The sequence below is a fragment of the Giraffa tippelskirchi genome, chromosome 6, assembly GCF_054371585.1.
Source record: "Giraffa tippelskirchi isolate mGirTip1 chromosome 6, T2T-mGirTip1v1.2.pri, whole genome shotgun sequence".
Classification (NCBI taxonomy): Eukaryota; Metazoa; Chordata; class Mammalia; order Artiodactyla; family Giraffidae; genus Giraffa; species Giraffa tippelskirchi.
Window position 1 is genome coordinate 93,921,630 of NC_137280.1, and position 19,395 is coordinate 93,941,024.

General features: G+C 43.4%; 1 protein-coding gene across 3 annotated transcripts in view; it reads right to left on the reverse strand.

The window, feature by feature from the left end:
• Positions 1-2,434: 2,434 nt before the first annotated feature.
• The window catches only part of VAV1 (vav guanine nucleotide exchange factor 1), a 65,482-nt gene continuing 48,521 nt past the window's right edge, over positions 2,435-19,395 (reverse strand). For all 3 annotated transcript variants that reach the window (XM_081499317.1, XM_081499316.1, XM_081499315.1), the window contains 5 exons: positions 15,385-15,501; positions 12,867-12,954; positions 8,661-8,775; positions 4,385-4,536; positions 2,435-2,741 (listed from right to left, as the gene is read on the reverse strand). In XM_081499317.1, the coding sequence (XP_081355443.1) occupies positions 2,688-2,741; positions 4,385-4,536; positions 8,661-8,775; positions 12,867-12,954; positions 15,385-15,501 (526 nt within the window). In that variant the 3' untranslated portion in view covers positions 2,435-2,687. The remainder of the gene's footprint in view (positions 2,742-4,384; positions 4,537-8,660; positions 8,776-12,866; positions 12,955-15,384; positions 15,502-19,395) is intronic.

A 19,395-nucleotide genomic window follows, 5' to 3' on the forward strand; every position in this document is an offset into this window, starting at 1 on the left:
CACTATAGAGTAGGTCCTATTGTTTGCCTATTTTATATAGTCTGTAGATGTTAATCTCATACTCCTAATTTATCTCACCCTCCCCCCTTCCCCCTTTGGTAACCACAGGTTTTTTAAATCTATGAGTCTGTTTCTATTTTGTACATAAATAATTGTATATTTTTAGTTTCCACCGATAAGTGATATCATACAGTATTTGTCTTTTTCTGATTCACTTTGCTTAGTATGATAATCTTTAAGTCCATCCATGTTGCTGTAGATGACAAGATTTCATTCGTATTATGGCTGAGTAGTATTCCAGGGTGTGTGTGTGTGTGTGTGTGTGTACACATCTTTAGCCATTCATCTGTTGATGGTATTGATGGTGCGTCCCAATCCTTAGAAGGACACTACTCACATTGACTTAGGGTCCACCCTAATGACATCACTTTAACTTAATTAGCTCTTTAAAGAACCCATCTTCAAATATAGTCAGTGTCATGGATTCCTTCTTATCACAAAAGTGAGTGAATAAATCAATGAATTAATGAATGAATGATAGAAAGGGCTTTCTGGCAGGTTCTGATTTTATTCCAAGTATTCACTGCTTCTCCCTGGTTGAGGAGTAAACCTTTGCCAACTGATGTTTCTCTGGCCAATGAGATGTCTTCTTTTCATTCCCAAGAAGAAATATGAGGAAACCACTGAGTGGTCCAGTCATTTCTCTTTTACTCCTGCCGCAAGCCTGGCACATCCCAAGCCTGCAGTGCCTTCTCCTTCCAGAAGCTTCTTCTTCAGCAGAGTTGAGGCCGGTGGATGAAAGAATTATGCGATGTTGAGATGAGAAGTCATTTGTTACAGCAGCAATACTCAGCCTAAGGTGACAGATTTTTTTCTCCTAAGCGTTATTCCTTCAGGAAATCTACCAAAGATGTGACTTCCGGGCTTTCAAAAGCCTAAGGAAAGATTCTGGTGCTCACTTTGGCAGCACAAATATTAAAATTGGAACAGTTTCCCTGCGCAAGGATGACAGCAAATTTGTCAAGTGTCCCACATTTTTGACGTGGATGGACCTCGAGCCCTTCACTCAGTGAAGTAAGTCAGACAGAGAAAAACAAATATTGTGTATTAACACATGTATGTGGGGTCCAGAAAAATGGTATAGATGATCATACTCACAAGACAGAAACAAAGACACAGATGCAGAGAAGAGATGTCTGGACACCAGGGGGGAAAGGAGGGAGGGTGGAGTGAACTGGGAGATCAGGACTCACATAAACACACTATCAGTACTGTGTATAAAATAGGCAACTAATGGGAACCTGCTGTACAGCACAAGGAACTCTACTCAATGCTCTGTGGTGACATAAATGGGAAGGAAATCCAAAAAAGAGGGGATGTATGTATACACATAGCTGATGCACTTGGCTGTACAGTAGAAATTAACATAACATTGTAAAGCAACCTTGGCCGACAAAGATCCGTATAGTCAAAGCTACGGTTTTTCCAGTAGTCACGTACAGATGTGAGAGTTGGACCATAAAGAAGGCTGAGCGTCGAGGAATTTTTGCTTCCAAATGGTGGTGCTTGAGAAGATTCTTGAGCAAGAGTCTTGGACTCTGGACAGCAAGGAGATCAAACCAGTCAATCCTAAAGGAAATCAACCGTGAATAGTCATTGGAAGGACTGATACTGAAGCTGGAGCTCCGATACCTTGCCCTTCTGTCACGAAGATCTGACTCATTGGAAAAGCCCCTTATGCTGTAAAGATTGAGGGCAGGAGAAGAAGGGGTCAACAGAGCAGGAGATGGTTGGGTAGCATCACCGACTCAATGGATATGAATTTGAGCAAACTCCAGGAGATAGTGAAGGACAGGGAAGCCTGGCATACTGCAGTCCATGGGGTCACAAAGAGTCGGACACGACTTAGTGACTGAACAACAACAATCTGCGAGTGTAAAATTCTTTCCTGCCACATAGGAGTCCCATTTCCATATTTCAGGCCTTATTTGTTTTAATATTCTAAACTTTTTATTTTATATTTGGGTATAGCCAATTAACAAACAATGTTGTGATAGTTTCAAGTGAGTAGTGAAGGGACCCAGCCATATATATACATGTGTCCATTCTCCCCCAAACTCCCTTCCCATCCAGGCTGCCACATAACCTTTTGTAGAGTTCCATGTGCTATACACAGTAGGTCCCTGTTGGTTATCCATTTTAAATATAGCAGTGTGTACATATCCATCCCAAACTCCCTAACTATCCCTTCCTCCCATCCTCCCCCCACCATCCCACACCACTGGTAACCATAAGTTCATTCTCTAAGTCGTCAAAGTCTTATTTTAAATGACAGGGAAGGGTGACAGAGCTGGAAAGCAGGAATCAGTGAAGGGGCTTCTGTCTGTCCCAACCCCTTCTCCCATCATTCCCCTTGCAGGTCTGACACAGTCCATCCATTCATCATTTTATTGAAAGTGGTTGCCTGGAGGCCCACCTTCTCAAGGGGACCCAACAGGAAATCTATGTGTTATAAATTAACCATGGCAGGGCATCATCCCTGGAGCCCTGCCAGCTGGACGCTAGCCCTCCACAGTCCATCGCGGACTCTCAGCCTGCCAGGATCTGTCCCAGCTCCTGGCCCCACTGCCTGTTCATCCTGGCCTTGGAGCCTGGAATCTCTCATCTCTCTGCCAATGTGCCAAGGCTCAGCAGTACTCAGAATAGTCCTCTTCCACATAGTTGGAGGGGAACCAGCCAACCTGGAAAGAGACAGGAAAGCGATCAGGGTGGCCTCTCTGCACATTCTCCCCCTGTTTCTTGACACACCAGCCAGATTTCCTCCTAATTCGGGGCCTTTGCACCTGCTACAACTTCTACTCCAGAAAGTACCTCCCCCAGATACACCCTCAGCTGACCACCTGTACCTCCTCCTGTCCTTTACGCATGTGTCATCTTATCCATAAGGACTTCTAACCATCCTATTTAAGAACTGCAAACCTCACCCACCCCGACACTCTTTACCCCACTTACTACTTTTCCATAACACTTTTCACCATCTAGTTGATTATATATGTTACTTATTTATGGACTTGTTCTCTGTTCCCCCTCCCCTCACTACAACAGGGCAGGGATTTTTGTCTGTCTTATCCATCACTGAGTTCCAAAAACCTAGAATAGTTCCTGGAACACAGTAGATACTTAATAAATATTTGTTGAAAAGATAGATGGATGGATGATGGGTGGATGTATGAACAATGGATGGATGAATGGAGTGATGGATAGATGATGGAATGATGGATGGATGTTAGAAAGATGGATGGATGGATGGATGGATGGGTGGGTGGATGGATGGATGGATGGAAAGAACAATGGATGGATGGATGGGTGGATGAATTCTTTATAGCCCAGACCTTCCTAAACACCCCCAGAAGGCTTCCTCACACCCTATTTGTCCTCCACTGCACAATAAATTTACCCTCTATGGTTCCTAAAACTGTTCTCCTAAGCAATTATCCAGAGGTCACTTTTCATGTTTCCCTCTGGTAGAATTTAAGCTCCTAACTGCTATTACTATCTCCATTCAACAAGCAGTTTTTGAGAAACTGATACAAGCAAGGCAATATTCTGGAGACTAGAAATGCATCAGCAGATGAAATAAAGAAGACTCTCTGCCTTTGTGAGACAAAAATAAGAAGCAAAGAGAAGCAAAGTTTTCTGAGAAAATTTGAGTTCCCTCCTGAAAGTCCAAATTCAGGCAAAGAACACAGAAGGCAAAAGTAGTTGGTCTGCCTCTTCATTCATTCAATAAATGTTGAGCAACTACTATGTGACAGTCACTGTTCCAGGCACTGGTGACACTGAAGTGAATAAGACAGAGAAACTCCTCCCTTCAGGTTCCCCCAAACATGCCACTCACTCTCTCACCCCAGGGCCTTTGCACATGATGGTTTGTTTGCAACAGTTTCCCACGCTGGTCCCCCTCCCCCTCCCACTGTGACCTTTTTACCTGGCTGACTTTACTCATCCCTCAGTGATCAGCTTGCCTCTCAGAAGGTGTCCTGACCTCATCCAGGGTGAGTCAGGGGTTCCCTGGGGCTCCCAAGGTGCCTTACAATTCCCCATCTCATTCTTGACCACTCACTCTTATGAGGGTATGCTCACAGTTCTACACTTCCCACTAAACTATGAGTTTCATAGGGCAGTGATGGTACTGTGTTCCTTTGTGCCTCCTCGGCACCCAGCAGAATGGCACATAGTAAGTGCTCAATAAATAAATGCAAGATGCATACATGAAATCTCTGTCTCTTTCTCCCTTCCAACCAGGGACGCCCCCCTGCCCACCCTCTCCAGTCCACCATCCAGGACAGCCCCCTTGTAACTGCCGAGCCCCGCCCCAACTCACCCGGCCGTAGATCTCCCCTCGCCACCAGCCCTGCTGCCCCTTCTTGTTAAGGATCTTGATAATGTCACCCTCTTTGAGGGACAGCTCTGATCGGTCCCGGGCGCAGAAGTCATAGCGGGCTTTGGCCGTGCCAAAGTACTTGGTGCTCCCAGCTGTATGGCAGAGAGCAGACATGGGAAACAGCCCCCAGCAGACCCCTCCCACCCACCCACCACCTGCAGAGGACAATGCTCTCAGGAGAATGCGCTGGGATAAAGGACCCCTCAATGCTTCTTTCCACTGAGTGTTGGGCACCCTGTGTTCTGAGGGAATACAGCTGTCTTCCCAGAATCATTCTTCCAGCCCAACTAGCGTGCAAATTTAGAAGATATTACCATATATGATCTTTTAAATGTTTTGTATCTATTCATGCTTTCCTGTTGGCTCAGATGGTAAAGAACTGTTTGCAATGCAGGAGACCCTGGGTCAGGAAGATCCCCTGGAGGACGAAATGGCAATCCACCAGTATTCTTGCCTGGAAAATTCCATGGACAGAGGAGCCTGGTGGACTAGAGTCCATGGGGTCACAAAGAGCTGGACATGACTGAGCAACTAACAAACACACATATATATTCATAGTAAGAGAAACAGGAGAAAGATGTGGAAATTTTCATTCTAGATAATATTAATAGCATTAAGGAAGTCTAAGGGTTAAAAGGGAGAAGGCAATAGCACCCCACTCCAGTACTCTTGCCTGGAAAATCCCATGGACAGAAGAGCCTGGTAGGCTGCAGTCCATGGGGTCGCGAAGAGTTGGACACGACTGAGCGACTTCACTTTCACTTTTCACTTTTATGCATTGGAGAAGGAAATGGCAACCCACTCCAGTGTTCTTGCCTGGAGAATCCCAGGGACAGAGGAGCCTGGTGGGCTTCCGTCTATGGGATCGCACAGAGTCGGACACGACTGAAGTGACGCAGCAGCAGCAGCAGCAAGGGTTAAAAAAGAGAAGGAGAAGGGCTTCCTCTGGTGACCCAGTGGCTAAGATTCTATGCTCCCAATGCAGGGGGCCCAGGTTCAATCCTTGGGCAGGGAACTGGATCTCACATGTCACAACTAAGTGTTCACATGCCACAACTCAAGATCCCACATGTCACAACTAAAATGATCCTGGATGCCACAATGAAGATGGAAGAACCCATGTGCAGCCAAATAAATAAACAAATAGTATTTTTATTTAGAAACAACAAAAGAAAAAGAGAGAGAAAGGTAAGCAAGGGGGAAAGGGACACAGGAAAACTTCTCAAAGTACAATATTAAGTGATGTTGTAGAAAATTAGTTTGTAGTATTTCTGCATATAGGCTGATTGAATATATTTTCCAATAAGAAACATGTGGACAGAAACATTTATTTGATTGGGTGATGAGAACAAGGACAATTCTCATCTTAGAATCCTGATGTTGTGCTGGTGTTGCTTTCTCAAAAATATAGCTTTTTCAATGGGGAATTGTTATTTTATTGGCAAACATTTGAACAATAATTGATTTTTAAATCCCTCTTAAAATTTTTTTTGGACAGGTAAGAATTCAGATAATCACGATGGTGTGATCATTCACCTAGAGCCAGACATCCTGGAATGTGAAGTCAAGTGGGCCTTGGAAAGCATCACTATGAACAAAGCTAGCGAGGGTGATGGAATTCCAGTTGAGCTATTTCAAATCCTCAAAGATGATGCTGTGAAAGTGCTGCACTCAATATGCCAGCTAATCTGGAAAACTCAGAAGTGGCCACAGGACTGGAAAAGGTCAGTTTTCATTCCAATCCCAAAGAAAGGCAATGCCAAAGAATGCTCAAACTACCGCACAATTGCACTCATCTCACACGCTAGTAAACTAATGCTCAAAATTCTCCAAGCCAGGCTTCAGCAATACGTGAACCGTGAACTTCCAGACGTTCAAAGCTGGTTTTAGAAAAGGCAGAGGAACCAGAGATCAAATTGCCAACATCCACTGAATCATCGAAAAAGCAAGAGAGTTCCAGAAAAACATCTATTTCTTCTTTATTGACTATGCCAAAGCCTTTGACTGTATGGATCACAATAAACTGTGGAAAATTCTGAAAGAGATGGGAATACCAGACCATCTGACCTGTTTCTTGAGAAACCTGTATGCAGGTCAGGAAGCAACAGTTAGAATTGGGCATGGAACAACAGACTGGTTCCAAATAGGAAAAGGAGTACATCAAAGCTGTATATTGTCACCCTGCTTATTTAACTTATATGCAGAGTACATCATGAGAAATGCTGGGCTGGAAGAAACACAAGCTGGAATCAAGATCGCCGGGAGAAATATCAATAACCTCAGATATGCAGATGACATCATCCTTCTGGCAGAAAGCGGAGAAGAACTAAAGAGCCTCTTGATGAAAGTGAAAGAGGAGAGTGAAAAAGTTGGCTTAAAGCTCAATATTCAGAAAACTAAGATCATGGCATCTGGTCCCATCACTTCATGGCAAATAGATGGGGAAACAGTGGAAACAGTGTCAGACTTTATTTTTGGCGGCTCCAAAATCACTGCTGATGGTGATTGCAGCCATGAAATTAGAAGATGCTTACTCCTTGGAAGGAAAGTTATGACCAACCTAGATAGCATATTGAAAAGCAGAGACAGTAGTCTGCCAACAAAGGTCCATCTAGTCAAGGCTATGGTTTTTCCAACAGTCACGGAGAAGGCAGTGGCACCCCACTCCAGTACTCTTGCCTGGAAAATTCCATGGACGGAGGAGCCTGGTAGGCTGCAGTCCATGGGGTCGCTAAGAGTCGGACACGACTGAGCGACTTCACTTTCACTTTTCACTTTCATGCATTGGAGAAGGAAATGGCAACCCACTCCAGTATTCTTGCCTGGAGAATCCCAGGGACAGGGGAGCCTGGTGGGCTGCCGTCTATGGGGTCGCACAGAGTCGGACACGACTGAAGCGACTTAGCAGCAGCAGCATGTATGGATGTGAGAGTTGGACGGTGAAGAAAGCTGAGCACCGAAGAATTGATGCTTTTGAACTGTGGTGTTGGAGAAGACTCTTGAGAGTCCCTTGGACTGCAAGAAGATCCAACCAGTCCATCCTAAAGGAGATCAGTCCTGGATGTTCATTGGAAGGACTGATGTTGAAGCTGAAACTCCAATACTTCGGCCACCTCATGTGAAGAGTTGACTCATTGGAAAAGACCCTAATGCTGGGAAGGATTGGGGGCAGTAGGAGAAGGGGATGACAGAGGATGAGATGGCTGGATGGCATCACCGACTCGATGGACATGGGTTTGGGTAGGCTCCAGGAGTTGGTGATGGACAGGGAGGCCTGGCGTGCTTCGATTCATGGGATCGCAAAGAGTTGGACACGACTGAGTGACTGAACTGAACTGACTGAAGAATTCAGAAACTCCACCACCCATGTGACTTTTCCACTAAACGTACTCCAGAATGCACTTCAGCAAAATAAAATTTGAATCATAATAAGGAATTTTAAAAATAAAGGAAAGCATGGAAAATAAGAAATGTAGACAGTTTAAACGATGCTTGATAACAACTTTGCAAACTGAAATGCAATGGTGAAGAAAGAATTCCTAAAATGTAAGGCATGATTGTTTTCATTCACACAGAAAACCATAGCCAACATTCCAGAAAATTTCAACAAACCAGGTGAGTAAGCTATACAAAGGAAAACAGAAGTGAAAGAGTGCTAAAGATGTTGCCTTTCTGTGGGAGAAAGATTATTGTTGTTTTAGTCACTCAGTCGTGTGTGACTCTCTATGACCCCATGGACTGTAGCCTGCCAGGCTCCTCTATCCATGGGATTATCCCAACAAGAATACTAGAGTGGGTAACCATTCCCTTCTCCAGGGGCTCTTCCCGACCCAGGGGTGGAACCCGTGTCTCCTGCATTGCAGGCAGATTCTTTACCATCTGAGCCACCAGGGAAGCCCAGCAGAAGGTTATCGATACTGATTGATGCCTGATATTAATACAAAATTAAAGGCATAAAAGATACAGATGAACACCCTCCTGGTTTCTTGTCTCCTCATTTTCCCAAATAACGAAAGTAACCCCTTTCATCCAAGCAAATGGATATGCAGATCTCTCAGGAGCAAAGGGACAAACTGGAAGTGGGAAGGAGTTCAGACTCTTTCACAGATAGGACTTCTCCACGCCCACTGGAAGGAATGTCCTCAGCATTCCTGAACGTTCCCACCCACAACAGGAAGGAGCTGGCACTATAGGCCCCTCTCTGGAGGCCTCCTACCTGGTGGTTTGCTGATGGCTCTCCTCTCAGGCTCCTTGAAGGGGAACTGCAGGGTGGTGTCCAGCGACTTGAAGCAATCCTTCAGAGAGTTCTGTTGGTAGAATTCCACCAGCTCCTAGAAAGAGAACAGCAGGACACATGCTCTTCCAGAGGGTCAGCCCACAAGGGAGGGAGGCAGAGCTGGAAGGAACCACATCCAACTCCTTGTGTGAAACAGACCCCTCTTCTGCGCTCCCTGGCAACAGACTCCTTGAAAGCTCCCCATGACAGGGAGCTCACTCCCTTCCCAGACGCCAGGACCATTTTATGGGTAAGAAATCACATTGTCTCAAGACAGTTCTCCTAATATCCAGTTTGTTTCATGATAAACTTACCAAATAATCAACTTGCTTGACGATCAGTTCACCAAAACCAACACCACCCCCGCCCCGCTCCACCCTCTGGGTGTCAAGAGCTCTATTTTTACAAATATTTGTAATAATAATAAATGCTGTTTATTAAGCAACTACTGTGTGCTGGTCAGTGTGCAACCACACATCATCAAAATCTCTTAATAACCTAGAGGGGTGGAAGGGAGGCTCAAGGGGGAGGAGATATATGTATATTTATGGCTGATTCACATTATTGTATGGCAGAAACCAATATAACATTGTAAAGCAATTATGCTAATTAAAAATAAATATTTAGGGGCTTCTCTGGTGGCTCAGTGGTAAAGAGTCTGCTTGCCAGTGCAGGAGACATGGGTTCAATCCCTGATCCAGGAGGATCCCAAATGCCACGGAGCAACTAAACCTCTGTGCCACAACTACTGAGCCTGTGCTCTAGAGTCCAGGAGCTGCAAGAGCTGAGCCCACATGCCACAACTACTGAAGCCCAGGAGCCTCAGAGACCATGCTCTGCAACAAGAGAAGCCACCACAATGAGAAGCCTGCGCACCTCAACTAGAGTCTAACTCCTGTCTGCTGCAAGTAGAGAAAAGCCCGCACAGTAATGAAGATCCAGCCCCAATTTTTTTTTTTTAGTTTTAAAAAATAAATATTTTTAAAACTCTCTTAATAATCATGGGAGGTAAATACATTGATGAGTCCCCTATTTTATAGATGGAGAAACTGAGTCACAGAGAAGGCTCATCCAGGGTCATACAGCTAGAAAAGGACAGATCCAGAATTCAGTCCTAGGACAAGTGATAGAGTGTGGTAGCCAAAAGCTGGTCTCTATGCGAATGTGTGAAAGTTGCTCAGTTGTGTCTGACTTTTTGCAACCCAATGGACTGTACAGTTCATGGAATTCTCCAGGCCAGAATACTGGAGTGGGTAGCCTTTCCTTTCTCCAAGGGATCTTCCCAACCCAGGGATTGAACCCAGGTCTCCCAAATTGCAGCTGAATTCTTTACCAGTTGAGCCACAAGGGAAGCCCAGTCTCTATAATAAGACTCATCTGAAGTCAAGAGTCAGATGTGTGTCATTTATGACTATTTCTCCCACAAATGTTCAAGCTCATCCTAAGAGTAGGGGAGAAGGCAAGTCAAAATTAAGGGACATTTTGCAAAACAAAATATTTTATATGTTTAGGAGTTCTAGACTTCAAAAATGCCAGTGTCCTGATTCATGTTGATGTTTGGCAGTTAAAGTGAAAGTGAAAGTTGCTCAGTTATGTCCGACTCTTTGCAACCCCATGGACTATAGAGTCCATGGAATTCTCCAGGCCAGAATACTGGAGTGAGTAGCCTTTCCCTTCTCCAGGGGATCTTCCCAACCCAGGGATCAAACCCAGGTCCCCCACATTGCAGGTGGATTCTTTACCAGCTGAGGCACCAGGGAAGCCCAAGAATACTGGAGTGGGTAGCCTATCCCTTCTCCAGCAAATCTTCCCGAGCCAGGAATCAAACTGGGGCCTTCTGCATTGCAGGCGGATTCTTTACCAATTGAGCTATCAGGGAAGCCAGATGTTTGGCAGAAACCAATACAATATTATAAAGCAATTATCCTTCAATTAAAAATAAATACATTTAATTATTTTTAAAAATGCCAATGTCATGGGTGATGGGAGTGGCTTTCATTTTTTTTACAGAATATGGTCGGTTTATGTAATTGAAACATTTTTCCAGTTCACTACAAGTGTGAAAAAACACTCAAAACTCTGGTTGTTTATTTCATTTTTGTTGGATTAACACATTCTCTCACTTGGAAAACAAGCAGACAAAAAACACCGACGTAATGAAAGATCAAAGAAATACATAAAAGACTGGGGAGCTCTTGCAAATTAAGAGAGACACTAAGGAGATGAATGCATGCGTGATTCCCTTGATTACATCCTGGGGACGAAAAGGCTATAATAAACGTAACTGGGGCCATCAGGGAGCTTGGAAAATGCACTGTATTAGGTAATAATTTTGTATTAATGTTCAACTCCCTGACTGTGATAATGATACGGTGGTGAGGGGAAAAAAATTGTCTTGGCTCTTCAGATATGCAAGTACTTATAGGAAGAATTTTTAAAGTTTATTTTTAATTGGAGGATAATTGTTTACAATATTGCGCTGGTTTCTGCCATACAACAATGTGAGTCTGCTCTAAGGGTACATATGTCCCCTCCCTCTTGAATCTCCCTGCCACCTTCTACCCCTTCCCGCCTCTCTAGCCCATCAAAGTACCAGGTTGATCTCCCTGTGTTATACAGCGACTTCCCATTAGCTATCTATTTTGCACATGGTTCTGGAAGAGGGTATGCCAACCCACTCCAGTATTCTTGCCTGGAGAATCCCATGGACAGAGGAGCCTGGCGGGCTACAGTCCATGGGGTTGTAAAGAGCTGGACACAACTGAAGCAACTTGTTTCAATGCTCCTCTCTCAATTTGTCCCACCCTCTCCTTCCCCCACTGTGTCCACAAGTCTGTTCTCTATATCTTCGTCTCTAATACCACCCTGCAAATAGGTTCATCAGTACCATTTTTCTAAATTATATGAAGGATCTTGATATCTGCAAATTACTCCTAAATAGTGCAAAATAAATGTGTGTGTGTGTGTGTGTGTGTGTGTGTAGAGGCAGAGAGGGAGAGAAAGAAAGCAAAAGAGGAAGAATATTAACAACCAATCACTAAAACCAGGTGAAAGGCCCACAGATATTCATGATACTATTCCAGTAACATCTCAGTAATTTTTCAGAAATAAAAAAAATGGGGGGAGGAAAAATTTGAAGAATAAAAAGTCTGGGGGAGAAAACGATATGTGGAATGAATGAATAGTCCCTAACCTTTGGGGGGGGTTAAGGATCTGTTTGAAGCTCAAATGAAATTTGAGACACCTTCCTCAAAAAAAAAAAATGCAGATATATGCAAAATTCTAGATTTTTTTTCCAAACAATTCAAAGCTCCTCAAGGATCCACAGACTACGGGTAGGATCCATGAGCCTTATCAATGGGCTTAAGAGGTCTAAAAGATAGCCCAAAATTGCACATCACCAAATAGAAGCAAAAACACTTGAAAGGCCTCTGGATTCTCCATGAAATGGTCATTAAACAGATTAAGGAGAGCTAAATCTTTTTAAATTGGGGTATAGTTGCTTTACAATGTTGTGCTCATTTCTGCTATATAGCAATGTAAATCAGCTCTGTGTATACATACATCCCCTCTTTTTTGGATTTCCTTCCCGTTTAGGTCACCACAGAGCATTAAGTAGAGTTCCCTGTGCTATACAGCAGGCTCTCATTAGTTTTCTGTTTCACACATATTAGTGTATATATGTCAGTCCCAATCTCCCAATCCATCCCACTCCCCCTTTCCCACCTTGGTGTCAAAACATTGGTTCTCTATATCTGTGTCTCTATTTCTGCCTTGCAAAAAGAACTAACTCTTGATGTCTGACAAAAACAGAGACTCTGCCATTCTATGATACCAGATGAGAACAAAACCTCAGTTTCCCCCATCTGTGAAATGGGAACTCAGAGCTGAGCAAATGACCTGCAGTCCTAGTGATAATATGTCTGGCACTCAACAAGTGCTTTGCAAATGATCACTGCAGCTACTGTTGTTATTATTATTATTCTCATTGTTGGTGATTAGAAAAACAAGTTTAAAGCCAGTTGCTCCATAGTGCCTCTTGGAGTGGTTATTCTGGATGGAGGAAAAGAGATCCTAAGGTGGAGCCTCAGAGAGGGTCCAACTTAGTCTCTGAAAGACTGGGGTTAGGGATAGATTGACCCTTACCGTAAGCCCCCTGAAAGCTTTCTTCTCTGTAATCCGGTACAGTCCTTCTGCTGTCATGATTTTAATATGCTTGACTTCAACATTATACCTGCAAGCAGGGAAAGAAAGCAAGATGTCACTGAGACCTGAGTCGGGGAATTCAGGCCCATTTCCTGTCGAGTCTCAGCCCCAGGCTATAACCACCCCCCCAACCATGGAAGAAGGGTACTTGACTACTGGAGGGAAGGAGCAACCACTGGAACCCAACAGAATCCCTTCCCTGGAGACTTTGCTGTTCTAAGCCTTCATTTCTTCTTCTGTGTAATAGGAATCATCTTCCTTAACTCAGGGTTATTGAGAAGTCAAATAGACTCTGTAAGCAAGGCATCCTTCTAGAATAGATTGATTGAAATCTCCACTTCCACCAATATGAAGGACCATAGAATCTAAAGGATGTAGAGGAAGGGAATTCATTTCCACCAATATGGTGGACTACAGACTAGTAAGGACCCGGAAGAGACTTGAATTGGCAGGAGTGGTTCTGTCTACATGAAGAACTAGATAACCAAAAAAAAAATCTCCTACTTCATAAAACCCCTAGAAATGTTGAGAAAAGAATGCTGAACTCTTAAAAAAAAAAAAAGTAAGGGAAATCCCCCAAAGGACAAAATGAGGATGCAGCTTAAAAGTATGTGTCAATTCAATTTTGGCTGTGCAATGCAGCTTGCAGGATCTCAGTTCCCCAGCCAGGGATCAAACTCAGGCCCTCAGTAGTCCTAATCGTTGGAAAGTAAAAGTGTTAGTTACTCAGTCGTGTCCAACTCTTTGTGACCCCATGGACTGTAGCCCACCAGGCTCCTCTGTCCATGGAATTCTCCAGGCAAGAATACTGGAGTGAGTTGCCACTTCCTTCTCCAGGGGATCTTTCTGACCAAGGGATCAAACCTGGGTCTCCCGCATTGCAGGCAGGGCAGCCCCCACTGAACCACCAGGGAATTCCCTAGAGTGTACGTCTTGATCACATAGAAATACGAGATGACTTATTGTGTCCTTGTTGGGTAGAGAGTTGGCACTGAGACCCACCCTCATCCCAAAAGGCTGGACTGTCAAAAACCTACATCCTCAGGGGGAAAAAAGTGCTCTAGAAAAACTCCACCCATCAGCACAGCAGGGGCTATGTTAAAGCTTATTTGTCTCAGGCTCACAATAGAAAAGTCACATTTAAGAATTCATCACCTTAACCTCACCTTCTTATGGGTTTAGCGTTTATACTTAAACCACCTGTATAGACTGGGAAACTAAGGAATTAAACAAAACTATTTTAATCTGAAAAAGAAGTAAACTTGTTGGTGATTCCCAATGGAAGCAAACGCAAAATCTCTAGAGACCCAAGCAGCAAAGATACCCATGGGGAAAGCCCCACTTATCATCACAAGACAAAATGAAAAAACCAACAGGGAAACGAGTCACCGCAAGAAAGAAGCTGCACCCAAAACAAACAGAAAGGTAGGACAGCCAGGGTCTGCAAGACTTGGGTCCAGACTGCATTTCTGCCCCTTATGGCATCACCGATCAATGGACATGAGTTGGAGCAAACTCTGGGAGATGGTGAAGGACAGGGAAGCCTGGTGTGCTGCAGTCCACGGGGTCACAAAGAGACAGACACTACATAGCGACTGAACAACACCAAAGGGTATGCTTAATGTCCCCTCAGAGCCTTGCTTAAGAAGCATATCTTTTTTCTGTGGGTTACCAAACAATGAAAAGAAATAAAAAAAAAAAATTAAAAATACACAGGACCCTACAGGAACTCAATAAAAAGTGACTATTGTTAACGTGCAATAGTCAATCGTCTTGACAGGGACAGAGTAAAGGTACAAAATAGGTGATTAAACAGTCAATCCCACTAGGGGATTGTAAATAGAAAAATATGGGAGACCCCTGTAAGTAAGTTAATGATTACTCAAGAAAGCAGATTCGCTTAACCGCAAAACCAAGCAGGCTTGCTTAGCCACACAACCATGTAACAGAGGCTCAGGACATGCCCCAAAACAATAAAACAATGGTGGCATGAGCCCCACCCCCTGCCCAGTGAGCTCAGTAAGTTAATGAATCCTAGGACACGCTCTCTGCACACAAGAAGAACAATAATTTGCAGACCACATAGGGACAAGAAAACTCCCCTACTCAACCTGGGGGAGGAGGAGCTGATGCTGGAAGCAGGACATCTACTCAAGAAAGACAAAGAAGTTCTCTTCCCCCTCCCCACTTTTCCTTTGTTTATGAAATTGTAGCCCAGTGAGTTCTTAGGGCACAGCATTTCTGGCCTACCCATTTGTAAACCTCACAAGCATCCTATCCTAATAAGTCTTATCTATCACTTTGCTTCTCGCTGAATTCTTTTCCTGCGCTGAGACATAAAGGACTGGTCCTGGAGCTCTTCGGAGCCCCCGCAAACAATACCCAAATGGTTCATCCTTCCTAAGCACCTGAAGTGCTCAGCTCACAAAGGGAAACGAGCCAGGAAAGAAGAAATTACTTAATGCTGATGGCAAATTCTGCGGCATCCTTCACTCTCTGCCGCACCAAGAACGTCCCATCCGAGCGGTTGGTAAGAATGCTTTCCGCCCCGGCTCGCTCCATGGGGCCAGCGTACCTGTCAAGACATACCAAGAAGAGAGGTTTACATAACTCTGATAGGTAAACCTGGGGGAGACAGTGGCCATTAGACACCTGTAAGTCACACCCAAGCTTTCACAACTGGATTGCAGGAAACAACACAATCCTTCGGGTGTAGCTGTCTCAGTGTGATACAGGAAGAAATATATTTGTTCTCTATGTCCTCCACCCTCTCCTGGAATATAACTCCTAAAACCGTTGGAATCTCCAAAGTAATGTGTCTTTTTAAAATTTTTATTTATTTTTTATTTTTGGCTGCGTTGGGTCTTTGTTGCTGTGTAGGCTTTTCTCTAGTTGTGGCACACGGGCTCAGTAGTTGCAGCTCCCGGGCTCTAGAGCACAGGCTCAATAGTTGTGGCACATGAGCTTAGTTGCTCCACAGCATGTGGGATCTTCCCAGATCAGGGATCGAACCGTTTCTCTTTCCCTGGCAGGCAGATTCTTTATCTCTGAGCCACCAGGGAAGCCCAAAAAGTGTCTTTTTGTGTGCTAATAAGCTGCTTGGGGCTCTTTTTTTTTAATATTTACTTTTATTTACTTGGCTACCCTGGGTCTTAGTTGAGGCATATAGGATCATCCATCTTTGTCGCAGCTTGCAAACTATTTAGCTGCATGTGGGATCTAGTTCCCTGACCAGGGATCGAACTCAGGCTCTCTGCATGGGGAGCTTGGAGTCTTAGCCACTAGACCAGGGAAGCCCCCGGTGGCTCTTTAATAGCCTCAGGATGAGGGTTAGTAATCAGAAGAACCATGTGATTAGAGGCTTGAAATTTTCAGCCCCGCCCCACCTCCACATCTGCCGAGATGGAGGTTGAGTTCATCACTAACAACCCATAATTTAATCAATCTTGCCTGTATAAAGATGCTTCAACCGAACTCCAACCAAATAGTTTTGATTTTTTTTTTTTGCGGGGTTGAGGGGGCGGGATTCACAACCACCACCACTCCTCATGTGGGATCCTACTTCCTGACCAGGGATGGAACCTGTGCCCTCTGCATGGGAAGTGCAAAGTCTTAACCACTGGACTACCAGGGAAGTCCCAACCAAAGTGCTTGGAGAGATTCCAGGTTGGTGAACACAGAGAGATACCGGGGGTGGGGTGGGTGGGTGCAAGCCCAGAGAGGGCATGGAAGCCCTGTCCCATTTCCCCATACCTTGCCCCAAGCAACTCTTCCATCTGACTGTTCCTGATTTGAATCCTTTGATAATAAACAGGTAGTCTAGTAAGGAAACTGTTTCTACAAGTTCTGGGAGTTTGTGTTAGCAAATTACCAACCCTAAGGAGGGGGCTATGGGAAGCCCCCGTTTGTAGTTGGTGGGTCAGAAGTCTGGGTGACCCAGGCTTGTGATTGTGATCTAAAGTGGAGGGCTATCTCTTGAAGTGTGTTAGTCACTCAGTCGTGTCTGACTCTTTGCAACTCTATGGATTGTAGCCCGCCAGGCTCCTCTGTCCATGGGATTCTCAGGCAAGAATACTGGAGTGGGTTGCCATTTCCTTCTCCAGGTGATCTTCCCAATCCAGGGATTGAACCCAGGTCTCCTGCACTGCACATGGATTTTTTTTTACCATGTGAGCTAGGTAAACCAAGCTAGAAATCGAGCCCTTAATCTGTGGGATTTGTCACTAACTCCAGACAAATCATGTCAGAATCTAATTGAATCGTAGCACACCCAAGCTGGTGTCTGTAGAATTAGAGATTTGTTAGGTGTGGAGAAAAACACACACACACACACACACACACACATTTGGTTTCAGAACTGTTGAGAGTATGAGTATAGAAAAACAGGTGTGGGTTTTTTTTTTCCTTTTACTCTGAAATTTGGCATTTCTGGAAAGGTATTTACTGAGTATCCACTGTCTGCCCATCTTTGTGGTCACCAGGATGGAAATAGGATGAGGAGAGTGAGACACAGCCTCAGGTACAAAAGTTAAAGGGCAAGCCAAAAAACTCAGTCATCAGGATAAATAACAACAAGGAAAATAAGTAGCACTTTAATGCAATATTTTCTAAATTGCAAAAGCAGCCATACAAAGGAATGAAGTCCTGATTAAGTGCTACAAGGTGAATGAACCTTGAAAACATGGTGCTGAGTGGGAGAAGCCAGTCACAAAGGGCACACAGTGTAGAACTGCATTTACATGGAACACCCAGAACTGGCAAATGCATAGGGACAGAAAGTGTGTGCATGGTTGTCAGGGCTCGGGGAAGGAGAGGAGGGGTCACTGTTAACAAGGAGGGCATTTCTTTGGGGGGTAATGAAAATGTTTCAGAGCTAGAGAGAGGTGCTGGTTGCATACCATTGTGAATGTACTAAATATCGTTTAATATAAATGTGAAAAATAAATAGAGATATGACTATGAATATATTTATGCTGCAAGAGCAAATATACAACAGAAATAATATATATTAATTATAGATAATATATAATTATATATGATGCATCAGCAAGAATATGAATATATTAATAGCATAAATTTAAGTATATAACATAAAAATATACATTAACTATAGATAACACATAATTATAAGTGATATATAAATATGATGTCAATGTGTTTATGCTATAAGTATAAACATTATAATATATATTAACTATATACTATATAATTATAGACAGTATGTATGGAATTAGTATATAACATAAATAATATACACTAACTATAGATAATGCATTTATGATATAAATATGAATTATTTATTATATATAAAATGAATGTGTATGTAAATATATAACAATTTATATTATATACCATATAATTACAGATAATATATGTGTGAATATGCCTATATGCTCCAAGTGTGAATATAACATAAATAATATATGTTAATCATACATTTTTGTTGTTAAGTCGCTAAATCATATTTGACTCTTTGCAATCCCATGCACTACAGCTGGACAGGCTTCTTTGTCCATGGGATTTCCCAGGCAAGAATACTGAAGTGGGTTGCCATTTCCTTCTCCAGGGAACCTTCCCGACCCAGGGATCAAACCCGTATCTCCTGCATTGTCAAATATTGGCAGGCAGATTCTTTACTGCTGAGCCACCAGGGCTTCCCATATTATAAACATATAACCTAATATGTGTTAATTACATATATATAATTACATTGTATATTTTAATATATAACTAACTACATTATGCAATATATAATTATATTGATAAATGTGAATATGTAATATAAGTGTAAATAATAACATAAATGCCACTTTAAATGGTTAGTTTTATGTCATGTGAATTTTACCTCAATTTTAAAACTAAATTGAAAAAAAATCCATGATGAATAAAATGTCAAAACTTTAAATAAGGACAAGATCTGCCTCTGCACGTGCCTGGCTGACCACAGTTCACCTTTCCCTACTCTCAGCCCTGTCATATCCTGCCTTGATTTACAGTTTTGATAGTTTGCCCATCATAGTTGGTTTTTTCCCCCTTGCTTTTGTTTTTTTAAGACATCACATTAAAAGAGTATGGCTCTCAAAAATAAAAAAAGAGTATGGTTCTCAAAGTCTGAGTTTTTGACACCCCTTAAATCCTTGTTGCACCCAAAGCCAGGGTCTCTCTCTCTCCTCACCCCAGTTCCAGCCGTAGTGGCCTCTTTTTATCACATCTGACAGGGCAGGGATAGAGTGAGAACCCTGCCTCAGGTGAACACAGTTTAAACCCTGGATCTGCCACCCAGTTGCTCTGTGACCTGGGGAACTGAGTATGCTCCTCTCAGGCCTAATTTCCTTCTCTGAAAAGAGGAGATAAAACTGCCCATCACAGAGGAACAGTTTTGACAAAAGGCAAAGATGTAGTTGAAGCTCCTCATACGTGGTGGGTGTTCACCAGACAGGAGCGTTATTAGGCCCTTTGTGTAATAAGG